The sequence below is a fragment of the Haemorhous mexicanus genome, chromosome 3 (genome assembly GCF_027477595.1).
Source record: "Haemorhous mexicanus isolate bHaeMex1 chromosome 3, bHaeMex1.pri, whole genome shotgun sequence".
NCBI classification, from domain to species: domain Eukaryota; kingdom Metazoa; phylum Chordata; class Aves; order Passeriformes; family Fringillidae; genus Haemorhous; species Haemorhous mexicanus.
The window spans coordinates 46,589,726-46,603,566 of record NC_082343.1 but is presented as its reverse complement, the minus strand read 5'-3'; the positions used below and the strand labels follow the sequence as shown (position 1 = coordinate 46,603,566).

Sequence of the window (13,841 nt, the reverse complement as noted above, 5' to 3'; positions counted from 1 at the left end):
ATCAGTCAGCGGGATATGTTGGGAAGCTCCGAATTGGATTATGCCCGTGGCTTCAGGCAGAAAGTTCGGTGCCCTGATGAAGTCTGTGAGAAGCCATATGTTCCAATGGTGATGCCAATGCCCGGGCTTGGCTTGTGCTTAGGTCGTGTCTGTTTGCCCACGTTACCGGCAAGGATGAGAACACACAGTCCTTCCTTCTGTAAGCTGCCTTCACAGCTTTAGGAGGACATGTGTCTGTAGTTAGGAGCTCGGTGTTCATTCATCGTGTGACCGTGACTGAGGTGATGGCTGGTGTCAAGTAGGAGAGGCTTCAGCTGGGCCAAAGATGTTGGAGAGAGTTTTTTGAGGAACACACCGTCCACGTGGAGCAAAGCTTGTCCTCTGGATTATTATTTCTCCTATATTTTCTAAATTTCCATGTTGCATAATATGCTGTACTGTAAGTGGCCACCCAAGGTGGTGATGACAGTAGCATAGATAGCTTTTATTGCAGCTTTTTTTATTCTAAGTTGAGGTTGTCTCTGATTGACATTATTTAAGTAACTATTTTAGCATAGGTAAATGCTAATTGAAATGGAGTTCTTAAAGAAGCACTTAATAAAGTGGCATGGGTTTTTTTGTGATGCTTGGCAGAGAGACTGGTTGTTGCTGTTTCATAAAATTGTTAGCCTCTTGAGTTCAGAGTTTGGCTTGTGCAGGGAACGATAAGCTAACCAATAGTTCTTGGAGTCGTGTTACCTAAGGCTGTTCTCTCATTCTGCAGCCATGGCAAAGTGAAATGTCTGAGGAACAAAACAAGGTGTCCCAAGTGGTCTTCTAAATGTCAGAGCAATTAAAGTAGAACAGCTTGATAACACTAATACGGTTGTTTATATGAATAGATCGCTTATTATTAAATGCATTTATTCAGCTTTTTTCCTTACTATTAAGTGCTGACTGTGTTTTTCTTTCTAGATTTTATAAGGAGAAGTTGATGCAGGTTGGACATTGACCTTTTCTTCTGAAAGGTTGATTAATCTTGGAGAAGATAAGTTAAAAGTTTCACTTCTCCAGTATAGCTCTGATACCTGTTCAAGAACTAAACTAGGTTTGACAACACCTGAAAGTACTTTGATAAGCATATTGGAAAGGTAGAAAAAATAGCAGCTACACCATGTCAGATGACTTCTTGAACACAGATGATAGTAGACTAATACTTTTAGAGTTTATTTAGAGCTCAAAGTAATTAACAGGTGAAAAGAAGCCATGATGCTTGTCCATTGTAATAAAAGTGTGATAACTTACAGTATAGTTTGACTTTATATTTGTAGACTTAACTAGTGTAGTTCAATTAAAAAAGGCAAAGTACCGATTGTGTGAATAACAAAGTAGGTCTTGCAATACATAGTTTTAACTGTGTAGTACACTGCTCTTATTTTGATGTCTCCAATTTAATTGGAAGATCCAGATGCTGAGAAAAATGAAACTATTTTCTGCATGTTTTTGGAGTGTTGCACTGTGAATGAGAGCTGCACTTAGACTAATTAAAAAAACCTCTGACTAGGGTACTTGAAGCCAGTGTTGCTTTTGCATCACTGTGCTGTGAACTGACTCCACTGCTGTGCAGTATTAGTGTTTCATGCATGCTGTTAAAGTATTATAATTTGTGGTTTGGTACAGATACAGCTTAGTTTAATTTTAGAGCATGCTTTCCAAGGAAACATTGATTTGCTATTTTATGTATACAGGGAGCTAACTGTTCCAGTTCTGAAAAAGTTGTGAGGAAGAAAAAAACCGGAGAAGTTAGCTTGCTTGCTCTAGTACTAGATCAGCTCTAGTTTTTGAGGATTCATTTCTGAAACTTCATTGATCTAGGTAAACTGTACTGCATTTTCCAAGTTGTTCTTAGAATTGGGGTCTTAGTTAAATAAAATGGCTGCAGCTTTTTATTTTTCCATGAGGATTAGATACTGAGTGTAACTATTGCATTTACCTGGGACATTTTTCCCCTGAAAAAGCATTTTCCATTTTGCATAGATGGTAAAATTATTTTTGTAAGCAGAGCATAACCTTACGAGCTGGTCATCAAAATAGTTTCCTACTCTTTATCTTCTCAGTCCAAAAAAACTTCCGTGTATTATCCTATTTATACAGTTCAGTAATATTTGAGCAAAATGTTCAGTTACCTCTTTGCCTTTTTTATATTATAATGAAATGTTATGCTGTTTGCTTTGTGGTATAGTGTTAACCTGCAAGGGCTGCACCTTTACAGATTTCTGCCTGTGTGTGATCAATCAGAAAATTTCAAGTTTTAAATGAAATTAATGTAGGCTAAAGTGCATGGGGGTTTTCTTCCAGTAAGCATCATTAATAACAAGCTTTTTCTTCTGACTTTGAAGTTGGCAGTCATGTGGACTGTGAAAAACCTGTAATTACACATTGGCTCTTTGACAGTTGTTTGCCCAGGTTTGATTAACAAGGCAAGCATAACAGCAGGAAAAAAAAATTGTTTAAAGTATCTTTCCTTAAATTAGCTTTACTTCATTGCCATATCTGCTCTACAGAATTCTGACAGCCTATTTAGTGCCTCAGGAAAAGTAGGATCTACATAAAGTGAATTTTCCACTCAACTGCTTTATTGCCATATCCTCACCTCTTTATTCTCAGAGAAAGTTGGGGGAAATCCATTTTCCAGGCCTCCTTTATGCTTTATAAAGGAGCATAAGCCTACAATTTGTTTTGTAGTGGCTCTTTTACATCAAGCTTGGTTATATAAGGGTATCTGTTCTGTAAAGTACAGGAGTGATTTATCATGCATAAAACAGATTAGATGATTTCATAATCTCATCTGTGCGGAATCTGTGGAAGGAAAAAAGGCATAAAATGTTTTTTGTCTTCTTTTCCACACAGCATTTCAATAGTTAGAAGTTCTTCTAATCCCATGCAAGATATAAGATGTGTGGGCATTTCTATTTTAAATAATTTCTAGGCCATAATGGATGTCAATGAAGAACAGAAGCAGTAACCACCAGTGCTTGGTTCCATTCCCTTTTAAACTTGTCTGAAGCCTTCAGACATGTTTGTAGTAGTTTAAGAAGCTATGCCTAAGAGAGTTAGTTTAGATTTATTGAAATTTATTATATAACTGTTCATAGAATCACACTTTCAGTATTTCCACCTTTCAATAAGACATTGCCAGGGTCTCAGCAAGAGTGTTTCCGTAGCCTAGTCTGCAACGTTAGTTGGAGCTGCCCTGTCTGCTACATGCACAGTCCTGCCTTCCCTTTCTGTGTTGGCAGTAGAACTCCTGCACTTGTAGTGTGTGCTACTTTTCCTAGAGGTGGTCCTAACTTAGTGCAGTAGCAGTACAGCTTGCTGTCCTGGCACAAGAAGAGGGATGAGGCCAGGCCTGGAAAAGTCATACTCAGTTTTATGATAGATTCACAGCATTGAAATATAGATCCTTGTGCCTGGTTTTCCTTGTATTTATTTGTTGAATTTATTTGTGAAATTGCAAACTTCTTGGGTGCAGAAGAACCTACAGTCCTTTCCCCATGCCTCTAAGGAAACTAGATGGTGTGTTTTCACACTTGGAGAAGAAATATGAAAATAAGATGACAGTGTGTGATTGTAGGATTTTTTTAGGCAATTTGACTTGTGAGCATTTGGTACAAGAACAGTTGATATGCAACTTTGCTAATATACCGTGTATTTGTAATTTGGAAAATCTTGTTGCTCGTTCTTCAAAAATTCTATATGCTGAAAGTCTCAACAAATTTCAGGCATTAAATTGTTAATCTTGCTAACATTGATTTAGCAATGCATTTGAAGATGGGTTTAAGCTCAAAGTGCTACAGTTTTACTTTTTAAGGTGTGTTACAGAGTGTTTTGTGATGAGAAATATTTGCTGTGGAACTGCATTTCGCTAGTATTTCTTTCAATTACCATCTTTTTCTCTTTAAAAGATTTTTCTGCACTTAATATTCAATTTCTATATTAAAATAAATGTTTATGTATTTTTTCAATAGCTCACAGGAGTCCTAGATGATTGTTTATGTGACATTGAAAGCATTGATGACTTCAATACTTTCAAGATCTTTCCCAAAATACAGAAACTGCAAGAACGTGACTACTTCAGATATTACAAGGTACACTTAGAATGGTATTTTCCTGAATAATTTGAATAAAATGCAGAAAATATAGGAAGGATTGCATATCAAGTCAACCTGCCAGTGTTAGGCTGCCTATTAGAAGCCCAAAGCTCTTTAATTTGGTTGAAGCAGGTTTTCAGCCCCTGACAGTTGATATTATGTTGGTAATGAGTCTTGTTTGCTGTGTTGATCCTGGAGTCAGTGACAGTGAATCATGATTGCTTTCATTCTGTCGATAAGTGGTAATTTTAAAGATAGTGTCTTTTCAAAAGGCGCTGGAAAAGGATCATATTTTAGCAATTTTATGACAGCGTGAAGTGCTTATCTTCTAAGAAATGTGTGTAATATGAAATGGAAATATTGGCATGATTTACTTTTCTGATAAATTACTGTTTTATTTCTGATTTCAGTGTTTGTTATTCTTTTGAAAAATAGGTAAAACTGTTCCTTTTTCAAATAATAGGTAATATCACTTTTTATTACTTGAAGGATTTTTTGTCTGTATTACTATCTGATGTGCAAATGAAGATTTGAAGCCTGATACTTCTGTTTTCAGATATGCTTAACCTGAAAGTGAAGTTGCATTTTGACTGAGCTAATCAGGTGGCTGCCTGCCACTGGAAAAAGGAGCTCACACTCCTCTAGAGCAGCGTCCTGCTACTTTTACCTCTCAGTTAGACCAATGCATCTCTTTAACCTGGTAGATATTTAGTTTGGGTATTTCCATTTGTCATTTGGTATGGGGTTTTGTTGGTAAGGTTTTGTTGATTTTGGTTTTGTTGTTTTTTTTTTTTTTTTTTTTGGTTGGTTTTGGGGTTTTTTCTCCTCAGGATGTAAGAAGTCATCTAGCCGATCTGGAATTGGACAAATATTAAACTCAGGCAAGGTGGGGTTATGAGTGAGCAGAAGGAGAAGAAAGCAATAGACTCTAACTTTTCTACCTTGAGCAAGCAGTGTAATGTACATTCAACTGCACCTTGAATCTCCTGCTACACGATATAGTTCTAAATTCACTTTTCAGGAGAAACAGAATATGTGCAACTTCAGTACTAATACATCACGTAGTAGTGGTAATGAAATTCTCCAGAGGCAACAGAAAGATAGAAAACAAAGTACACAAAGATGAGGAGCAACAGGTATATGAGACTTCATAGAACAGTAACTTCATCTTGCAAATTTAGAGCTAATGTTCATTTCAACAGCAGTTCTGCAGATCATACTCTAAGGGTGTGCTGCAATCCTGCCTCATCTTTTATACTGATCTTCCTAACAGATAGCAGTTCCAAGGGCCTGCGTGCAGTCCACCCAGCACCACAGTTCACTTAGTACTTCCAGTGGTGGCAGGGAAGAATTTGTGTTGAGCAAACAAACTGAGTAAGTCAGTCAGAGCATTCTTCACCCTTTCCTGCTTCAATAAGCAATGGCTCATTTGATATCCCTGTGCAGAATGATGGAAGTGCTTTTAAGCACATAAATGGATGTGGAAATTGTGAAGGTAGATGTTGTGGTTTAGGAATGGTACTCCTCACTAAACCACACACCACTCACTCTCCTTCCCCTGTTTTTACTCTTCCTCTCCATGCTAGGTCATGATGGAGGTGAGAATTGGAGGCACAAAAGGTAAAGATCATGGGTTGAGATAAAAACAGTTTTCTGGAAACAGCAGTGAGATAAAAAAAGGAACAGTAATAGCAACAGTACTAATGACAGAGGGCATAAGAAAAGAAGTGATTCACACAGAGGTGAAAACAATAATAGACAATATCAGACGACTCCTTCTGCCACATTTTCTCCACTGGAAAGAACCCCTTCTCCCTGGAAGAAAGTAGTTTTCCCTGCCCCTGGCGATGATGTGTGGTGGTATAGAATAACTCAAACCTCAATACTGAATGGATGAGGTAGTTTTTATTTACAGGCTAGAGAAAGCTTCATGAAGTCTTGCAGAAATTGTACTAGGTGGTTTCTAAATAGTGGAACACTTCCCAATGAAAGAAATAAGCATTTGTGTCTCTAGTTTTATACATCAAAACACACCAACTGTGGAAACCTCACGATCAAGAATGTCTTTTAATTTGTGAAAGGACTGAATAATACTCTGAATGATAATAATGAAATTCAATACCTCATACCCTGAAGATGATCGGATGTTTTATGTAGACAGCACATGATTGGTTTGATTAAAGTACAAGTGCTATACAACCTCAGTTTGTGTGTGTACTGGTTTTCAGTGCTCTTCAGTCAGTCTTGGACTAGTACATCTTGATTCTCATGTGTTCTTTCTGAATTAATCTGCAGTTTATGCTGCAGATTTTTAAATTTTATTTACAGCATTCCTCTGTGCAAAAACAGTGCCTGCCTAGTTACTTATATCTTCCTCAGTGTGTAAGCATTTTTTTATTGTGAGAGTTTGCTTTGAAGAAGGCTGTAATTTAACTATTTTAGCTGATCCTTTTTGATAGAAATTGGTGGGAGGTGAAAGTTTTATATGATAGGCCTTACTGTGAAAGTGATGTAAAATGTAAAACTATTTTGTGCTTTATTTGAAAAGATATGAGTGAACAAGTACAAAAAATAATTTTGCATTATTTTTTTCTAGGAATGGTGTTTGTGCATTGAGTAGAGGAAATGGGGGGAGGCAACCTAAAATCTCAGCTTTTATTGTATCTGTGCTTGCAAGGTTTGAGCTGTAATGAGAAGATATTTGTCATCACTTCTAAGAAGTCATACCATCTGCTAAATGTCTTGTCAGGGGTTTTTTGACTGAGGAATATATTTAACATTTTAAAATAATAATCTGTTTTTAGTTTGATTCTGAAATCCAAAATCATCCAAGCACTTATTTAAATTAGTAAATTTCAATTTGATAGTGAGAGATTTAATTTATACTTTAATATATTATGTGTTAGTGTTCATTCACTGGAGACCATTATCATTAACAGTTTTACTGCACAAAGCTTCATCTTATGTAGTTAGAGAGTCGTCTAATTAAAAAAACTTAAAGGATTTCCTGAAACTGAGAGCTTTTTTCCTACAGTTGCCTTATGTCAGTGTGGATTGTAAACTTCTGGTTTTGTATGTTTAGGTCAACCTCAAGAGACCATGCCCATTTTGGGCTGATGATGGCCATTGTTCTATCAAAGACTGTCATGTAGAGCCTTGTCCTGAGGTATGGATCTAATAATATATAATAAAAAAAGGGGTTTTGGCTAAAAATTTGCTAATTTGCAGTGGCTAGTACTATAGTACTAGCTAATGATACAGGCACTACTAGCAATACTTTCTAGTGAGAACTTAAATTTAAGTAAAAGTGACAAATTTCTATTTCAAAAGTAGAAATACAACCAAAATGTTTTAAGGTCTTAGTCATTTTATGGAGAAAGCAGATAGCTTCAAGAGTAAATCTCTTCTAAGCTCTAGCACTGTTTTGCAAATAACGTGGATAAGGTAAAGGAGCAAGTTAATTTTTCAAAAAATAAGTTTGCTTTGACCTCTATAGGAATGATACCTAATTTGTAGATTTTAATCAAGCATTTCTATGAGCAGTGTAAAAGCTGTGATTTATTTTTTGTTTCTAGAGCAAAATACCTGTAGGAATTAAGGCTGGGAGCTCTAATAAAGTAAGTACTCCTTCATTTTTGAAGCTCTTTCTGTTTGTTTTTTTTTTTTAAATCTTAAATTTATAACTGCTGTGTGTGTTTTTAGTATAAAACTTCAGTTTTCTCATACTGATGAAATAGTTAACTGATCAATTCCTGTATGTGGCTTTACCTTTTTGCCTTTATGTGTAGTAGTGTTTCTGACATAGCTGGTACTGTTGTGTCATTTTGAGTCTGTCATTGCTGGAGAGCTACTGCAGACTGAATCAATGAATGACAAGGGACAGCAGTGCATGGCCACAGAATGCCTAATGCAGATTTGTTGCTTCATTTCTGAGTACAGGCCACCTTTTAAAAAGCTGTAGGCTAAGATGCACAGAGGCAGTAGCAGTGCAATCTTTTTTAACAATCATAAGTAATCACAGCATCTAATATTAAATGAACCCAAATGATTGCATTAAGTTCTATTATGCTATATTTTCAAGAGGTCATTAGTCCGGAGATTATTTGGTCATTAGTCTAAAGACAGTTTAGGCCAAAGTGGCCAGTGCAAACTTAAGCAGTCTGTCTGTGCTGTTGGGTTTTGCTTGCATCTCTCCAAGCCATCCTTTCTAGATCACCAAGTGATCTTAGCAAAGCTAAAGTCGAGAGGCTATATATGCCCAGGAAAAGAGGTCAGAGCAGAAGAACTACCCACAAATCACACACATCTGAAACATGGTGCCCAAGAATGAGGATTTTAGCAGTTGATGGGTTAATGGTGCCTAAATGAGAGATCTTCCTGTTGAGTGCCTTGACTGTGCTGTAGACACTTACCTCTTGATTAACTATCATATCTCCATCCTCCCCAGTGCTTTCTACCTCACAGGGCAGACTGGGTGTGATTCACCATATTGTAAAGGACTTATGAACAGGACTCTTGGCATTAGGTTTAGATCTCATGCCAAGAAACATTATCAGAGGTAGCTGAGATGAATACTTCATTGTGAATTGATGACTTGTGTGCTGCTGTCTGGAAAAGAACAGGCAAATCTGTCCAAGCTTTAGCTCAAGAGGAAGAAGTCTTGTTTCTTTTACACATACATTGTTAATTCACTCTGAAGTAAAGACTGCCTCTTCATTTAAAGGTTCCTGGTAATCAGCAAAGAAAAATCTTTCTCGCTGACATGACCTAAATGTCAGTTGTTTGCCATTCCAGCACAAGCAGCAGTAGTTTTTCTGAAAAGCTGACACTATCTCTGGGCAGCAGAGCTTGTGTTTTAGCTGAATAATGTGTTGCCAGTTCTCTTTTTCATTGACTCTTTTATCTTCCAAGCTTGATTGTAGAGAACATGACTCCTGGAATGCCATAATGCCTCCTAAAGAGAGGGACTGTAAGACTTTAGAAACTGTTTCAGAAAGGGTTCTTTCTGAATTTGAGCTTCCTGATTGATTAATCTTGAGAGCCATTGATAAGTTGTTAAATAGTAACCAAAGAGTATGCTGCTCTTTGGATATTTCACATGACCATATCAAATTGGATTTAGGAAGTGAAAAAATGGATGCCTTTTGCTTTTACCACAATAAAGAATGTTGGATAAATTCTTTGGGAAGCTGTCATTTGCTGTATATTTGCTACAGTGGTTTCCTTTGAGTTGCCTTGCAGGTTGCTGAAACCAGTTAGGCAATTCTGTACCTTTAATCTGTAGTAGAAGACACTAATATGTGCAGTTTTTCTGGGTGAATTTGTTATCAGAATGGACATGAATCTTACCTATGCCATTTTGGTATTTCTTATGCTTCAGTTAAATGATCTTTTGTAGAGGCAATTAAAAATTGACAATCTCATTTAATATCCCTTTTAAGGAAATATCAAATTCCTTTTAGTATGAATGTTTTGTTTCAAGGACTGTGCAAGTACTCTGCTATTAGCCTGTGCTAATTTCCCGTTTGGGGAAGTCTTATACCTTATGGCTTATATGTTAAGTACTAGATTTAAAAAAAGAGAACACTTGCATGTCCAGTTTCTCTCTTTCATCCTGATAGTGACGGTCTTGGAAAACTGAAAATAATCAAAGGCATCTTTTTAATAATGACAGTTACAATCTCTTGAATAGATACACTCACAGTAGAATCCTGTGGAGAGGTTTTCTGTGGCTTCTGTCCTGTTTTCCATTGCCTTTCTCTCCTAATGTAGAGGACCTTGTAAACTTCTGGCTCTATTTAGGTTTTTGTGGGGGATTTTTTTGTTTGCTGAACAATGAAGAAAACAGTTCTTTTGAATGCTCATCTGACTGCAAAGACCAAGGTTACACTTGTACAGCTTCCCCATAGGAGTGCATTTAGCAATAGAGGATAGGATGTCTTTTTAATTCTTGCCACCACCATAAGCCTTTTGAAATAGTGCTGTAGAGGCACACAGTAATTTCCTTTTCTATAGTTCTGTTGCATTTGTGTGGTGAATGCCTATTTCGTGACGAGACATTAAAGCTGTATTCATCTTTAAAGCGAGGGACAGGATACAGTAACTCCAGGTTACAACATTCAACTTTGTAATTTACTTCCTGCACTTCTTTTCTGGTTGGATTTTTTTGGTTTTTTTTGGTTTTTTTTTTCAGTAACTGGTCTTGGGAGATCCTGGTTGCAAGAACAGCTATTCTGTCCTGATCTTGTCAGGGGTCACAGAGCACTGATGCAACAACTGTTGCTATTAAACACTGGAGAATAGGAAAGGCTGGAAACATGTTTTGAGACTTGAATGTTCATTTCATTAGAAACTTTAAGTTTAGCATTCTGATCTTGGCAGTAACCTTTTTTCACTTCAGGGTAGGGATTGGTTTGCAACTCTAGACATGCAGAATGTTTGCTTCAGCATCTCCGTATGTTATTTCATCAGCGGTATCTGTTTCAGTCTAGGTTAAGGCCATTCCTCGTTCCCGTTTTTCCTTTTAACATCCATATAATGCTAAAGAATGAGGTTCCATGCCTGCCAAATCCAAGAAAATTGAGTGAGAAATCCTTTCTAGAGAAAATATTTATGGGCAAGGCCCCTAACAAGATTTAAATTCTTAGTTTTTTCTAATCTCCTTTGTGTCTTAGGTCTTCTGCTGTTTTTCCTCATGTTGGTCCAGGAAAATGCATTTTTAAAAAGCAAATCATTTTGCTTACTCATCTGAACAGTTTTAATTAAATTTCTTTTTTTCTGATACATATTGTGGTGGTACTTTGGCTCTGACATCTTGACCACAAAGCTGTCCACAGAAATAAATTACTCTTTCTTTTAAAATTTATCATTTATTTGTTTTATTAATTGACCTAAGGTTTAGTCTGGAAAAAACACACATACCCCCCCACCAATCCAAAAACCCCCCAAAAGGAGGAAATTGAGTTTGTCTTTTAATACAGTGTTGTTACTGCTTTTTATGTTCCTAAACGTAGAAAACTTTCTGAGCTTTAAGCTGACAGACTTAAATTCCCTCCTTATATAACCATATTATTATAGAATAGTGGAATGTAATCTTTAATTCTTCAAATGTTTTCCGTAGGCGTGTTCCAAAAGTAAGTATTTTAGTGGATTACTTTTTAAAAAATACTTAAGAATCAAAGTTCAGCTTATATATTTCCATTTTGTCTTTAAAATAAGCAAAATTTGAGTTCAGCTGAAAAAGCTTGTCTTCCAGACCCATGCACATCTGAAGCGGGCTGATGAATTGGATTAAAGGAAACATGAGGGGAAAATGGCCAAAAGTAATGAGTATACCTGCTAAAATGAAATGAAACTTGGCATATTATACTTGAAAAAAAAAGATGGTAAATAAGTATCTGAAACAGTCCATGTAGGGTGTTTCATAACAAAAGAACTCAATTTAAAGAAAAGGCAAAACAAAATTTTGCTATCTTGAGCTGAAATCCCTGCAGCAGTTAAATTCAGAGTGAAATCAGCCTGATGAAGTTAAGTGAAAAAAAATCAAAGTAAGAAATGTTCCAGAACCATATATTGCTTCTAGAATTAGAGGATTTTCTCTAATACTAGGGAAGTCACTGCTAAACTTAGAAAGACCTTTCACAACACCTGTTCTTGAGGATTTCAGTAATTCATTTGCATATTAAATATGACTTTTTTTTTACAGTATTCAAAAGCAGCAAATAATTCCAAAGAATTGGAAGACTGTGAGCAAGCTAACAAGCTGGGAGCAGTTAACAGTACCTTAAGGTATGCTGTGATTTACATCAACAGTACAAACATAGTAAAACAAGGAACATTTTTTTTTCTCTGTCTGATGTGGTGGTTTTTGTTCTTCATTCTTCCCATTAGAAAGTAAATAGGAAATGGTGCAAGGATATCTGAAGGTAAAGGTATTAAATGATAAGCAGACTTTTTTTGTTGTTTAAAGTATGCTTTGTTTCTACTTAAAAGAGGTATCTTACAGCACCAAGAGTCAGAAGAAATTTGCAAATAAAGCCACCTTTTCTCTATTCTTTGTTCTCAACAATTGTGCTGGATTAAGGGGGTTGGTCCTACTTTGTCCCAGGGTTGCACTGATGTGCCTATTTCTGATCATTCAGTGAACCAGATCAGGGAGTTGAGTTACTTTTGTTGTTAGTAAAGTTATTTTTAACTTGGATCACTTCTGTGATCTTGCTTATTGCATGGCACTGTCAAGGTTGGGTGGGAGGAATTCTTCAGGATGGTGCTGCCCCGAGGTACAACAGTCTGTGGAACAGCATCTAGAAAACATAGCACTCTACTGGATTCCTCACTTTTGAAAAACAGAAATAGAAAAATCAATTTTTCACTGTTAATGGAGGGATATGGTGTCTTTGCCCACAAATTTCAGCAGTTCTGCTGGTAAAGATTTTGAAACCCTTTCTTGTGCCATGAAAAAATGACCGTTTCTGCCTGGTGTGTGGTGTTTTAGGGTAAGTAAGAAATTATTAATTCTGTTCCATTTCTGTAAGGCAAAATAATGTGACACTGTAAATGGAGAGCTAGAGAAAATGCCTTTATGAGAGTAGGATAGATAATTAAAGTTGGAAGAGGGCAGGTAATGGATTGTACAAGTGGAGGACGAGTTTGTGCTTTGCAGGAAAACCTCCATGTTCTCTATCTAGCAGTGCAATATCCTCTTGGTTTTGAGTTGTTTTCCTTTATAAGTTGTTTTTCTTGTGGTTATCAAATCTTGTCTGTTGGTAATTACCAGAGAATTTCCTCACCAAGTATAAAGTCTCCTATTGTGATTTGGCAAAAGGTTAAAAGTTTATCTTGTAGAATTGCCTCTGTTTGTAGTGTTGAGCTGGTGCTAGTTCGATCAAATGGAAGATGTTGTTTTTGTTATTTCAAGGCACTCTGGAGCAGAGTTCCTAATCTTAACTTTGCTTACATTTTGCTGTCAGTAGTGTGGCATCAGTAGTTCTGTGCTGCACACAGTCACAGAAAGAAGGTTTTGGCACTGTTTGTGTTTCATAGTGTGGGAGCTTCAAACTACTTGTCTCTCTAGTACAGTGCATCTTTGAAAATGCTAGAGTGAGCAGAATGCCATTATTATTAAAATGGCTTAGGACAAATCATATTCATAGAGTACTTTAGCTTAGAAGAGGGATTTAGACATCTATTCTCTCAGTAAAAAGTAAGGCACTAACAATTGTAGCTTTCATTGAAAGTACAGGTTATGAAAATAGGGTGATTCCTTCCTCCCCCACCCTCAAAGTGACAGCTGCTAAAGCAGTACTTTGAAATGTGTTAAAAATGTACTATGAGCATATTTTACCAAGCTCTTACTGAAGAAGAGAAGCCACTGCAGTTTGTTCAAAGAAAGGTGAAATCTTTGTCTCAACATCAGGTTGACTTTTGAAAGTATTGCAGTTGATGCCTGCTTGAATCTCATTGCAGTAAAGCAAGGGGTAGCTCCATATATTCTCAAGTTTCAGATATACTGACTCAGAATCCACTTCCAAGCTATATATGGGTTATATTTCTTTCAGAAGCTCTTATTTACCTTGTTTAATTAAAAATTTTGTTTTAAATTTTCTTTTTCCCCCTCAGTAACCAAAGTAAGGAGGCTTTCATTGACTGGGCAAGATACGATGATTCACAGGATCATTTTTGTGAACTTGATGGTAAAATGTTTAAGCTTTT

General features: G+C 36.5%; 1 protein-coding gene and 1 long non-coding RNA gene across 3 annotated transcripts in view; both read left to right on the top strand.

The window, feature by feature from the left end:
- The window catches only part of ERO1B (endoplasmic reticulum oxidoreductase 1 beta), a 29,110-nt gene that overhangs the window by 614 nt on the left and 14,655 nt on the right, over positions 1-13,841 (top strand). For both annotated transcript variants that reach the window (XM_059841651.1, XM_059841650.1), the window contains exons 2-6: positions 4,008-4,127; positions 7,213-7,296; positions 7,706-7,747; positions 11,836-11,918; positions 13,749-13,822. In XM_059841651.1, coding sequence (XP_059697634.1) covers positions 4,008-4,127; positions 7,213-7,296; positions 7,706-7,747; positions 11,836-11,918; positions 13,749-13,822 — 403 coding nt within the window. The remainder of the gene's footprint in view (positions 1-4,007; positions 4,128-7,212; positions 7,297-7,705; positions 7,748-11,835; positions 11,919-13,748; positions 13,823-13,841) is intronic.
- On the top strand, positions 4-1,754 carry LOC132324974 (uncharacterized). Its single transcript, XR_009485804.1, has 2 exons — positions 4-439; positions 955-1,754. It is a non-coding gene; the product is annotated as an uncharacterized LOC132324974 (long non-coding RNA).